The sequence below is a fragment of the Chelmon rostratus genome, chromosome 12, assembly GCF_017976325.1.
Source record: "Chelmon rostratus isolate fCheRos1 chromosome 12, fCheRos1.pri, whole genome shotgun sequence".
Taxonomy (NCBI): Eukaryota; Metazoa; Chordata; class Actinopteri; order Chaetodontiformes; family Chaetodontidae; genus Chelmon; species Chelmon rostratus.
The window spans coordinates 751487-765582 of record NC_055669.1 but is presented as its reverse complement, the minus strand read 5'-3'; the positions used below and the strand labels follow the sequence as shown (position 1 = coordinate 765582).

Here is a 14096-nt window from a genome sequence, read left to right as displayed (position 1 = left end):
AAACCAAAAGTGTTGTGTACGTCTGAACATTATATATTTATCTTTTTTATCATTACAGGATCATTTGAACCAATGAAGTAGGCAGCAGCACGTTATACAAAGCCAGATGATGCAATGTAATTAGCAGAGCAGGTTGGCAGTGGATTAAAACAAGTCCAGACTACAAGGTGATTGGTTACAGAGAGGGCGTTGGAGGGATGGGGGGGGGGGGGGGGGGGGGGAGTTTAACAACTGTGGCATCCTAGTCCATGAACCCACCGTATCTCTTCTGTAGCTCGCTGCCACTCTCCCAATCCCGTTTCAAAACCCCCCCACTCTTGCTGCTGTCCACCAGCCACTCAGGCCTGCCCACACGCCTCATGAACCCTCCGTAGCGCTTCTTGAGCCCACGGCCTAACACTGCCTCCAGCAGGTCACCCTGCACTACCCCATCTTCAGCCCGACGCATGAAGCCTCCATACCTCTTCACTGCCTCACCTCCCTGACCATCCCCCTCACTGCCGTGCTCAGCCCCTGCATTAAGAATTTTTAGGATCCCCAGGCGAACGTTTTCATCGTCATCCTGGTTTCCAGGATCCTCGAGTGCCCCCTCTGGAGAGGAGGAACGACGAGACATAAAACCACCATAGCGCTTCATAAAACCGCCGTACTTCTTGGCCAGCTGGTGTTCTTGTGATGTTGCGTCCTTATCGTCAGTTGTCACGGTACCCACTTCTTCCTGTTCCTGCTGTTGACGGGGGTCAGCAAACAGAGGAATGTGGTTTTCCTCCTCCAGAAGGAATTCCCGGCACAGGCGGAGCTTCTGGCTGTCCAACCCACCCTCACACTCAAGTGAGCATGTCTGGAAAAGTCAAAGTTATTATTATGACTTTTCATAATCAATCTTTTTAAAAAAATACACATTTGCTTTCATCCCGAAATTATATGAGAAGATGAATGTCAATTATATGTCTACATGTTGAGTACAGTGCTGGAATCTGACGACAGATTGTAGTTTGTTTTTACCTACCTAGCCAGGCAATTACATGTCTTCAAAAGCACATCAGTTTGTACACTTGAAAGAGATCACGCCACCATTCCTAATGCTGTAATATTATGGTGATGTTTCAAGCTGCCTTCGGCTCAGTAGTAAGTTCAGTCTATCGCTGGTACAAAATGTTGCGTTCAGTTCAGGATAAAACCACTTTATCCTGAAGCCTCTATAAAGACTGTTAAGATTAATAACTCAACAATCACAATTTGTAGCATAGTTTTTGCAACATGATTGTTTAAGTGGTTTCACACTCTTTTTTGTCATCTTTAAACCAGAAAATAACATAACAGCTACATACAGACATACATAAATACATAAGAGCTACACTATTAAACACTAACGATTCAACTGCCGTTAAAGATTAATTTGCATATGTATTAAATATGTCTAGTTTTGTGGTTGTAAGAGGCACTACATGTCTTCATGTGAGTGTGTTTGTGTGTGTGTGTGCGTTGTAGTGGGAACTACCACAGAAGTGGTTTTGAGTAGTTTGCCACGTGTTTATAATGTATGTGTGGACAAATTTTGTCAGTGCAATCCATCACAACCCTGCAAGACGCAATCACAAAACTTACTGTGTGTAACTGAGATTAAAATAAAGGCTGAGTTCAAAGATGGGTGCGGTTTAAGAAAGGGTGCTGAAAGTAGAGGGGTAAAAAATAGCCTGGCCTTGTTTTAAGTCGCAGATCGAAACTGGGATGCAGACTCAGTTTCAATAATTCTTCTCCACTCTACGACATTAGGTGGAACTAGAGAGCATCTTGTGATGGGGTCACACGAGCTGAAATACTAGATCACAGTGTATAGTGCAATGGAACACATGGCGTGACAGAAGTGAGTCTGCCGATAAAGGTCAGCTGTGTGTCAGATTTATTCAATATGCCGAACATCCTCTCATGGTCAACTTTTAGTAATGACATATATACTGTATGTGTTCTGCTGAAATATTATCTCATTTAATACAAGGAATTCACATTGAACATGGTTAGTGGTGAATGTAGAATGTGTCATTATTTGCAAGAGATAAAAATGATCAGCAGTTTGTCAGGAGCAAAAATACTGAATGTCCAACAACAACTGAACTATTCATGTATCCTGAGGACCCATCACTGCTCTGAGATGATGGCTGGAGCAGTAGGTGTTGACAGCGTCTGTGAGAATTTCACGATGCTACATATTGTAATAGGTGTGAGAGTTCTGTTGTCTGTAGTTGCTTCTTATTAGCTCTTTGGGACCTTTTCCACTACACCAACAACACCAACATTGTCATGACCAGTGGTCCTCATGAGGACCAAAGCCTGGTCCTAATGAGGCAAACATAATTTCTGAGGTCCTGGTTAATTTAAGGTTAGGCTTTCCACAATGAATGGAACTCAATGCAATGTCCTGACAAGGATAGCTGTGTGTATGTGATGTATGGTTTGTGTGAGTGTGTGTGTGCGTATGTGTGTGTGTATGTGTGTGGTATTACAACAGATTGGAGGAACAAAACAGAGAGAATACAGATCTGGTGTGGGATCTGGGATTTTAAACAGGAGTAAATCAGTGTTCCTGACAAGAGTTCTAGTTTACTGAGGGAAGATGAAGAAACTTGCTTTCAAAAACCAGCTGCATTAGCATAGCTGTTATTGTTTTCACCTTGTGAGTGTGTGTGCGTGTGTGTGTGTATGTGTCAAAATGCGTTCCTGCAGACAGCCACTGCAGCGTGGCCCTGTATTTATGTCTTTTTGACATATAAATCAACACGTCACAACCGTGCATGTCAGTGTTGTCACAAAAGTTTGCAGGTGTGTAAAGAGATCAAAATGAAGGCTGAGTTGAAGAAGGGTGTGGTGTGCTCCATGAGTTCTGAGTACTCATGTAACAATGTAGTAATGACTACTGAGTACTCATGGGTTGGAACGTCAACATGTCGTCAGGCACAAGACTCAGTTCTGGACTATCATTTCTCACTGACTATGTAAGAAATAAGAAAAAACAAGTTATGATTGAAGTATTTTGAAGCTTTAATAAATTAAAAGGGAACTTGGTCGTGCTACTGGAGATCATTTAATCATAATAAGGTCATGAAAGCAAATATCATTACCATTTTTTTTAAATAGGTAAAAAAGAACTATGATTCAGAGTTGCAACGATCAGTCAAAAGTCGATAAGTAGACCTAGAAAAAATGAATTGCCAACAATTTAGATCATAGACTCATCTTTTGAGAATTTTTTAAAGCAAAACACTTTTGGACTATTGGTTGTGAGAGAAAAAAGGCGATTGGAATAGGTCAAAATTGTCCTACACAATTTTGATTATTTTCTGACCAGTTCACCATGAAATGCCACTTTACAGATTTATTATTTGAAATGTTAAATGACTGAAAACATAAGAAACTAATGCATTTCAGGTTATGTAATGTTAATTTATATACATTTTTGGATGAATTGAGAATGATTCTTCCACCAACCTGTCAACTGGATCATGGCAAAATAAAACAACTCTGATGTCTACATAGTGTATTAAAATTTATTGTGGTAGAACAGGCAATTTAGTCCAATCCTCCTATAGTTTTCAAATAGAGAAGAAATGTAAATTCCACCTAATTTTTCACAAACAAAAGATCAAACAAATTGTGTATTGCAATGTATTCTATGCACCTCATTGCATCTATAACTCTGCTTGTCAATCTTGTGTGCACTGAAATCCAACATTGTGTTGATATAAAGAAACATGGACAAGGACTAGACAAAAGAGAGAAGCAGTCAACTACAGTCAACAGACGGTCAATTACCCCCTTCACAACCTAGAAAAACACAATTTCTCCCATCTGTCCCAGCCTGCTCCTCACATATTGAGACAGTATTCCTATCGTAATCTAATGGAAGCCTCCCCTATAAAAGCTGTGTGTCCCCCACCAAGCCGCCCACTTATCCCAGTCATCCTTTAAATATGTGAGTCCATATAACCCCAGTGGCAGGAGTATAATCAGACTAAATGCATCTGCTGGGCCCTGGGGGCAGATTTCACTTATTTCAGCCATCAGAAATTCCTGTTTGATGGCATGGAGGAGGGATTCTTGCTGAGCATTCAGTGCCCCTGGCTTATGAGGACAGAATTAATGAACAGGAAAATTGAATTGAGGACATATTGGCACCTGAGGGGCCTGGAGGATGGAGGTCGGCAGCACCCTCTGGTGGCCATAACAGGATGACTAGAACTAGTAATGATTGTGTAAAAAGGAAAAAGGAAAAGAAAAGACCAAAAATGGAGAGGTTATCAGATTTTAAACTCAAAGAATATATTCAGTTTGCACTTCTATATGATATATAGTTCCTTTGTCTGAGCCGTCATGTTGTCCTTTGCTGCCAAATGCCAATCACATGTTTCTAAGTGATGTTGACATTTTTTTAGTGTGAAGAATTCAGAGAATTATATCCCTGTTCTTGGTGTCACAGAATTTCAAGGAATTTACAAAATCTTTAACTAGAAGAATCCTTTTGATATACAGTATTTTTAGAGGACTGACATCGTCTCAGACTTTCGTATTTGTCTAGTCTAGTCCTGTCACAATTACATGGCTTTTAGAGAATAAAGTTCAAATAAAGCGTTAATAAAATCCATTTAAATGATGAAATTAAAACATCCTTCCATTTATCTTGCTTACCAGTCATATTGGATTACTTCTATCCGAATAGAAGATAAAACAAGAGATTGTTTTCGGTAAAAATTGTGAAGAAGTTGTGAAGATTTTTAGACGGTATGTTATAATGTTTTCGAACAGGGAAGAAGTTTTTATTTGCTCAATAAATGATTTTTTATCAGTTGAGCAAAGATGTTGATTTCGCAGAAGTGCAAAGGAGAGCATTCTACCGTGCTCATCATTAACTCAGTCAGATACCATATGGGAACTCTTGTAGTCATCATGAAACCCACAGCGTGTGAAATCTCCAGCATGGAATGTAAATGTACGTGTGGTACACTCAACACATTATTTCAATTTTGAGAAAACACTGAAATGTACTTCAAGTGTTTTTGTTGTTGTTGGACAGTATTATAATTACAGCCATCTAAAAACTGAAGACATGAAGAAGAAAATGGGGAAAGAAGAGAGAGGTAGGAATGGGTAGTAGAACTAGAGAGTACAGAGGGATAGGAGACAGAAAAGGTAAAGAAACAAAATTAAGGAAAAACAGATTGGGAAAGGAACTACAGGGAAAACAAACAATGCAAGGAATGGAATGAACACAGAAATAGAGGACAGAATATGAAAGGAGAGGAAAAGAAAACAAATCCGTAGAAGTTATGGAACTGCATCTAAGAATTTTCAAAATGATTCATCACATGTATTTTACTTAATATATTATAATGGGAGGCTTTAAAAAGATAAATTATAGCTGAGAAAATGGTCATAAACAAGACTGCCCTGTTACCAGCTCTGGGTAAGTCTGTGTACGAAATTAAGTCAATTGACAAATAATTTACCATAAGTACTACACTATACTGTCTCCGCAACCTCATTTCAGCTGATCAATTATTAGTTTTTCTGGCATGTGAAAAATATAAATAAACTTTATAGTTATAGTAAAATATAATGGCATTACCAGGGAGGAGAAACCAGACCGCTGTCCCAGCAGACGGTACACACACAGTGCACACTCCTTCCCGCAGTCCGTTCCAACCCCCAGCGACACACATGTGCCGAGGACCATCATCCACAGGCAGCTGCTGTGTGCGGAGGGAGCCATGGACTAAGGAACATTACAAAAAAAGAAAATTAGTGAGACTGTTAACAATTTACCTCACAGAGTAGAATGTGAAATTGATTATGATTTTTTTTAAAAATTAAAAGCTGGCAATCACAAGATAGTGAAATATAATCTGTCATTTAGCAATTGTTACTACTAATATTATCACTGCTATTATTACTACATCCGTGTCTGCTTCTGCCGCAAGACCTCCTACAACTCTACCAATATTAAATTATGATTGGATGTTAAGGTTTAACAGGTTTTCCATAGATAATCAATAAAAATCAATCATTTTAATGCATCTGAAAATAGGTATGTAAACTATGCCACGCAAGTGTTCATGTGTATAGTAGATATTGTCCGTTAGTAAGTCCTGTGATTATTAGGAGATGTAGTGACAGCAGTAGAAGAAGTCAAATTGTCGGCCTGGTCCTGTAGTGGCAGAAGCAGGATTAGTAGCACCTGCAGCACTTGTTTCCTGCAAATGAAGTTATTATCTTACCTCTGTGTTATTTCAAACGATACTTAAGCCGTTCTATGCTTTCCTCGGCCGCGCGTGCCCTCGGGGGTAGAGTGAGTTATTTGTTGAATGGCGCGAGCTTGTGCACCCAATATATCTGCGCGTGGCTCGGCAGGTGGCTCGCGGTGGGCAGAGCAGTCACGGTTCAGCCAATCAACAAACACACATATGCATACGGCGCTTTCTCTCCTCGGACTGCCTGCGCTGTGTCTTCGGTTTTCCTTGACACAAAAAGAAGCAGCCTACCGGACGGCGGAGCGTGTCACCGGTTGAGGGTAAAACAAACACCGGTTTAACTCCCCCGGAGCCCGGTCAGAATGATCGGCGTAGTCCTGCGGCTGCTGGCTCCGCTGCTTAAATAGTTTGTGTGGCTTACGTCACTGAGAATAATGGAGAGGGGGATAGGTGCTCTAATAGCCGTGATGATGTGACGTGACAGTCTCCCCCTCTCTACCACACACAAACACACACACACACACACACACACACAGAGACACACACACACACACACACACACACACACACACAGAGAGAGAGAGAGAGAGAGAGAGAGAGAGAGACCTGTGCTCTGTCACACATTGACTCAAATCATCTGTTTTATTGTTTTTCAAAAAGTCTTTGACATAGATAATAAAAACAAGTGTACCATGCAGGGTCTGTGTGGGGACAATATTTCATGTTAGCATTCATATCCCCAGGTGTGTGGTTTTGTGTGTGTTTGTGATACAATCTGAGTGAGAAAGGTATTTAATCCTTAACAACAATGAAATAAGACAACCTGTGCATATGCCTGTTGTCGGGGTTGTAGAATCAGCAGGGTTTGTATTGATGTATGTTACATAGATTGTTCTTTTATTAAAAATGCAATAATCTCCAGTCACTGACATTCTTGTCTATTATTTTGATTAGCTGTGTGATGTCTGGTCAGAGATGAGAACATTATTCGTGTGCTATAAGATTTCACTCCACAGTCTGTAAAACCTGCAGTAAAACTGACTGCTCTATCTTCTCTATGGCGTACACAGGTTTTGTTGGAGGTTTTACATCCCTGTAACGTGATTTGAATGAGAGGAAATGTGCCAGAGGATTGATAATAGAAGAAAAAATATTTTCAAACATCATATGGTTAGTGAAGTTCTCAATTATACTAACATTCGTATAAATTACATTTGTATAAATAAGGCACTGAAATCCAAAATTGTATGTAGGTCTGTGAATTTATTACAATTTATTATATCACACTTGTTAATATGAATGGATGTTTGAGCTATCTTTTTTCCCAGATTTTTGTTAGGGTTACTAAACCTCTCACCACTGAATGTAAACAAACTAGCAGCTGTTAGCTTTTCCTTGCAAAGATTTAGCCATCTTAATGCCAGGGTGATTGCTTCCCCCTAGAATGATAAGAGCTGGCACAGCACTGTAGAGATGCTGTTCCAGCTGCAATGCACACTAATTCAAAAGCAGCTTCATCCTTATCCTGCCTCCACCTAACACAAGTTAATGGATAAAAAACGGGTACAGAGGACAGTGTCCCAAACCAATAAAACAATGGGATTCATGAGGGATTGGCTGAGAACCCACTCATGACCTCTCACAGGAGGGCATTGATAACACCATGTTCCACCAAGCAGTCTGGTTTTGCGTTTCCATTGTCAAAAGTTGTGAATGATACCAACAGAACCACACCATTCCATGCTATTTTTTTGTTATGCCTGTGTTGAGGTACCTATCACACTGATCTGGTACTTAAAGGTGGAGCTAGAAACAGCTTGTTGAATCATTTTTTGTTTCTCTTTTGTTCGGAATAAAAAAACCTTTTGATGACAACAGCTGGTCAAACCTCAATTCCTCAACTCCTGCTCCCCATCATATTATGGTCAACCTGCCAAAAAGGAAAATAAATAGACAATTGACTCAATAAACAAAAACATTAATATTCCATTAAATGCATCAAAAATATTAAAAATACATGTAAGTGTAACATGGTAAAATAATTAGCTTAGTTAAATTCAAGTTAAACTTGGGACTGCCAGCCATAGCTCTACTATGTGTTTTATTTTGTTAACATGAAGTCTGTGTATTTTATTTTGGTAAGGTAAAATCTCACTGGAAATGTTGTAATGGGTGCATTGTGGGGGATCCATGTCAGAATGGCAATCCCACAAAGGGGGTAAATTGGTCTCTAGTCCATTCACACGTAAATTAATGAAAAGTAACTTCATTCTTATGTAATGTGTAAAAAATAATATGGAATTAATCGATGATATTAACTCTAAAAAAGAGAATAATAGAATGTGTGGTTACATCGCTGTTTTACTGTAAAAGCGATCGTAAAATACAGTGTGGAAGTGGGAAGCATTTTAGCTAGTTGCTAAGTAACCAGAAGTATCAGAGATCGCTCGTCACTAATCCAGAACTTTGCTTTCTAGTTGAATGAAAAGCTGACTAACTCCCTGCTGAGCTGTGGCTGTATTTATTTCCTGTTGCCTCAGAATAAATTCTGACTGCTCCAACGAGTCGACTCCAGTGCAGTGTTTGGGGAATAGCCGCCGAGACGAGCCAAGAATTTACATAGGCATTGATTCATTTCTGAAATGTGACATAAATTGATATTTCTGTTTGCTCAATTTGCTTCTGTTTTTATTTACCTTCATATTAATTCTCCTATTTATTATATTTTCAGGTTCATTTTCCATTTTATTTTAGCTGTACTTTGTACATTTATTTATTTCTGTGTTGTTTTCCCTTCGTATTCCCCCTTATATATTTCCCCAAGCATATTTTTTGTATTGTCTTTTTACATTTCTTTATGAAGTTCTGCTTAATTATGAAGATGATGGGGCTATCATTCAAAGTATGGGGTCATAGGGTCAACTTTTTGCCTATTGGTTAATTGACATCAGAATGCATGGATCGACAACACATGCCTTCCTCCCACACTAGTGGCCAGGCTCACTATGGGTCTTCTGCTAAGAAGAAGCTTTCTCACTATTCTCAGTAGGACATATGTGGACGCATCATTTTTCCCAACTAAACCATGCTCATGGGGATCCTGCAATAATTTGACAGCAACAGTAGATAAGTTAACAAGCTGACAGCAGCATGCTACAGTTAGCAGTTACTTGCTCTAAACCACAGATTTGAGGTAGAGCATCCAGAGGACATCAGATGGACAACCTGTAAATGTTATGTGGTGGCATGTTATCAACATCCGGCGTCTCTAGACAACTACCTCTGACGTGGATGATGTCATTACTAAACGCCGGGTGCTGCGAGCAGCCAGCCACAACACGGCTGACTCTGCGGCGGTCGGCTATGAATTTGCAATAACGAACCATAGCTGTGCCAAACTACAGCTAAACTAGCCGACTGCCGGCTCAGAGGGGAATAGCACCAGCATATCATATTGGAATATGAACGAGTTTCGCCGCAGATTATGCGTTATATAGAGGCTGGCATGGATGCCCCGAGTACTCGCATTATACGGATATACGCGCCGCTCCTCTGGGGCTAATTTCTTCAAAACGACTCCAAATGCCACCAAAGTTATCTGGGTGAGAAAATGGGCGTATTTAATGCTAGAAATAAGGTCCAGGTTGTAAAAAACGAAAGTTATCCTTTAAGTGTCAGGAATGTCAAAAGTTTAAATGGTTTCTATCTGAATGTATGAATGAATGAGTATATTTCAAAGGTTTTCAACTGACTTCCATCGTAACTAAGCTTCAAATAAAGGTGAATATTTTGAAAAGTTTGAATGCCAATTTAAAAATTGAACAATAAAGAATCCAATGCGCAGAAACATATGTAGCGAATGCTTCCAGCATACACACCAGAAGAAATTGCACTGTGAATGCTGGCTATTGAAAGGCCGACAGTAAACATGCAGTTTAGTGGTCTGCAAAATACCCCATTGGTCTGTGCTTACCAAGACAGGAAATTGAAGAAATCTTTACCATCACATGAAAAGGTACCATTCCAGAAAATTGATGAATGAATTCAATGAATTAATTCAATTCAATTTTAATCACATAGTGAATAAAGAAGCAGGCTCTGGGTGCACTCTGGATTATAGGGTGGAGGGATAGAGTGAGAAAGAGAGAGGGATGCACAGCAATGACAGTGACAGCTATAATAGACATTTGAATAGACATTTGACTAATAATGAAAGAGTATATAATATATGGTGTATACTCTAGTATATGGTATATTTATTTGTTGTATATACAAATGTGTGTGTATATATATACACACATTTTAGTATCAGATAGTGTATGTACATAATAACAACACTATGAATGCGATAATAAGGGAAATATGACTAATAGTAATAGCAGTTGCAGTGGATGTCAGGCAGGGCCATGACTGAAGGCACAATCATAATCCACAATCCAAGTGCAGACAATATCCATGGGAACCTGCGAAATGAGAAAGCACAAAGACGACGGGGAGAAGCCAAGTTAGTAGCATGCCTTAGTCGGACATGAATGCATACAGATGGAAAGGTAGAAAAGGCCTTCTCAGGAGCTCGATGTATACTGGGAAGCAGCAGTATCCTGCACCAGAATAACTACGTTGGTCTAATGCCTCGATCAGACTGCATGAATCTAGCCTGATTTTGAGACAATTGGCCGACCAGTTACCACTGTTTCGGCTGTTCGTCGTGCAGCATCTGGGATGCCCCACGACACCCCAAAGAAAACACTAGCATGTCAGATTATTTTGTCTACCACCACCAGGCCAAAAAAAAAAAAAGATGAGCACATTTGTCCCCAGAAAACACTCCTGTTCCATTCTGGACACATCCTGGCAGCTCTGGACAACAGAGCTGCAACAGAGCTTCTGGTGCTGCTAGATATATCCGCCGCCTTTGACACCGTGGATCATTCCATCCTCATTTCCCGACTTCAACAGACTGTCTGCCTGCAGGGTTCGGTTCTCAGATGGTTTTCCTCATACCTCTCAAACAGGTCTTTTGCAGTACATATAAATGATTTTGCTTCTTCTGCTGCCCCGCTCTTGTCTGGAGTGCCTCAAGGCTCCATTCTTGGTCCCATTCTGGTTTCACTGTACATGCTGCCACTTGGTCAACTCATCTCCAGTTACAACATCCAATATCATTTCTACGCTGATGATCTCCAAATCTTCCAGTCAACCTCAATGACCACTCTGCGCTAGACCCTCTCAATAACTGTCTCTACTCTGTCAAAAAGTGGTTGTCCCAGAACTTCCTCCATTTAAATGAGGGGAAGACTGAGAACATTCTGTTCAGCCCCGAACCCAGCCCGCAGTTCCCCTGATTTTGGTTTGTCTACACCTCAATTTGCTCTTGCTGTGAGGAATCTAGGTGTCATTTTTGACGAGGGACTTAACTTCGAGAAGCAGATCAGCTCAGTTTTGAGGGTGAGCTTCTTCCAATTAAGGCTCCTGAGTAGAGTGAAACCATTCCTGTCCCAGGCAGATTTGGAAAAGGCGGTCCACGCTTTCATCAGCTTGAGGATTGATTACTGCAATGCCCTCTACACTGGACTTAATCACTCACTCCTCCATAAATTGCAACTGGTTCAGAACGCAGCAGCATCTCCAACTCCTCAAAGCACGCACACATCACCCAGGTCCTCCAAGCGCTCCACTGGCTCCCGGTGCGTTTCAGAGTCCAGTACAAGGTCTTGCTGTTGGTCTTCAAGGAGCTGCTGGCAATTTATCAACCTGCCAGGACTCTCCGCTCATCGAACCACATCTCCTTGGTTGTCCCCAGGGCGAGATATAAGAAGTATGGAGACCTCTCTTTTGCCGTTCACGGCCCTAAGCTCTGGAACTCTCTTCCACCACAGTTGCAGACTATCTCTGATCTGAATGCTTTTAAATGTCATCTTAAAATGCACTTGTACCGCCTGGCATTTAATGCTTTGTCTACTTTTGACTGTGTTTTTAAAATTATTTTTACTTGATTTAAGTTATTTTATCTATCTGTTGTTTTTATTTTTCTCTGTTAAGCACCTTGTGGAGCACAAGGTGCTTTTGGATGTTGGAAGGCACTACAGAAATAAAGTTTGATTGATTGGTTTGATTGATTCCTTTTGCGCCCCCACAAAATGTCGGACCTATGAATTGACCCATCGCAGCTCTACTTTTTCTCTTAAAATATCACATTCCATTCAGCCCCTTTTATATTGTGGTCTAAATGATCATTGTGGCCCAGAGGTAAGAGTGGAATGGCTCTAGACTTACACTGTCCCATGCCTCAAGTTTGACTTTTTCATTATTTAACCAAAGTCATCATCTTTCCCTAACCTTAACCAAGTGCTAAGTGCATGTATGTCAAAACATTTTACAACTTGCTGCAGATTCAAAATGTTTTCTTATCATGTCGATATTTAATATATTCTGTTGCAAGTTCAGCGTATAAAAGCAATTTCTTGGAGTCAGGTTTTGTTGTGTGTTGCTTGATTGATATGCCATTTGCTGGTTTTATCAACTCCAACCAGGCCTCCACTGCTTTCACCAAATTTGGTGAAAGTGGCAAAGATGGGACCAGCAATAAACCCAATCTCTGTTCAGAAATCTATGGGTGACAGTAGTTACATTAATGATTTTCAGTCTGGTCCAAAATGATCTACACAAATTAGTGTCTAGTCAAGACTCCCTTTATACCATTTTCTATCCCTATGTTATCTTTAATAGACACATGGTACTCCACACTGATCACATTTCAATCACACTGCATGCTACATGTAAGTACTTAATACATTTACATAATATTCCAATTAGGTATCGCAACATAGAATGCGTGTTTATTCAAAGCTAACCATTATTAACACAAAGTTTTGCAAGGTCTCTTTCTCTCTCACACACACATGCACAAATACACATTGTCATTCTTTTTGTTCCCTCTTATACAATCCCCACTCACCACCTTATCTCCTCCACACAAATAGCTGTTATCACTGGTACACGTATAACAAAGACAAGCTTTTTAATTAAGGCATTCTGCTAAAAGCATCACGCCACCTCGCTGTTTGTTCCCATCACTTATTTGTCAGGAACAATAAAGATTAGCTTGCAATGTCAGTCATGAGCTGTGTGTGTGTGAATGTGTGTGTGTGTGTGTGTGTGTGTGTGTGTGTGTGTGTGTGTGTGTGTGTGTACACATGCATATCTGTGTTTGTGTGCATGTGTATGTGTGTGATTGTGTACTACTTTCATTGTGGGGACATAATCTGTTTACATATTACATTGTGGAAACTTGGCTTCCTTATGGGGACAAAACAAAAATCCCCATAAAGAAAATCATTAAATTTGATTAAATTTAAGGTGAAGACTTTGGTTAAGATAAGGGTTGAAGGGTGAAGTTAGGTTTTTACATGAAATTGTGCGTCAGAGTGTGCATTTGCATGTCTCTGTGCAAACTTAAAGGAAAGTGTGCATCAAAGGCAAGAAGAAGAATCAATAGCAGTGGCATTAACCTGACAATAGCTATACCTTTACATGTGCCATGCAGTTTTGGTGAAACACTGGTGTAATTGTCCAACAATCCAGTAGAGCTATTTTCTAACTTAAGTTGGAAGAAAATGTCAGTATCCCACTGTGTTTTGTGGGGTGTTTCTGATGGGTGTGTGTGTGTTAGTACTGCTAGCAGGTGAATATATCTCGTTTAAATAGAGAACCTCTGGAATGGAAAAGCTAAAATCTAAAACTTCACCAAAATCAATTAAATATCAATGCATGTTTCCATCTCTCTCTCTCTCTCTCTCTCTCTCTCTCTCTCTCTCTCTCTCTCTATATATATATATATATATATATATATAT

At 40.0% G+C, this 14096-nt stretch overlaps 1 protein-coding gene across 1 annotated transcript; it reads right to left on the bottom strand.

Annotated features, from left to right (window-relative positions):
* Positions 1-241: 241 nt before the first annotated feature.
* LOC121615529 (proenkephalin-A-like) lies at positions 242-5764 on the bottom strand. Its single transcript, XM_041949907.1, has 2 exons — positions 5621-5764; positions 242-841 (listed from the first exon to the last, which is right to left on the bottom strand). The coding sequence occupies exons 1-2, from the start codon at positions 5762-5764 to the stop codon at positions 242-244; spliced, it is 744 nt and encodes a 247-aa protein (XP_041805841.1).
* Positions 5765-14096: the final 8332 nt, after the last annotated feature.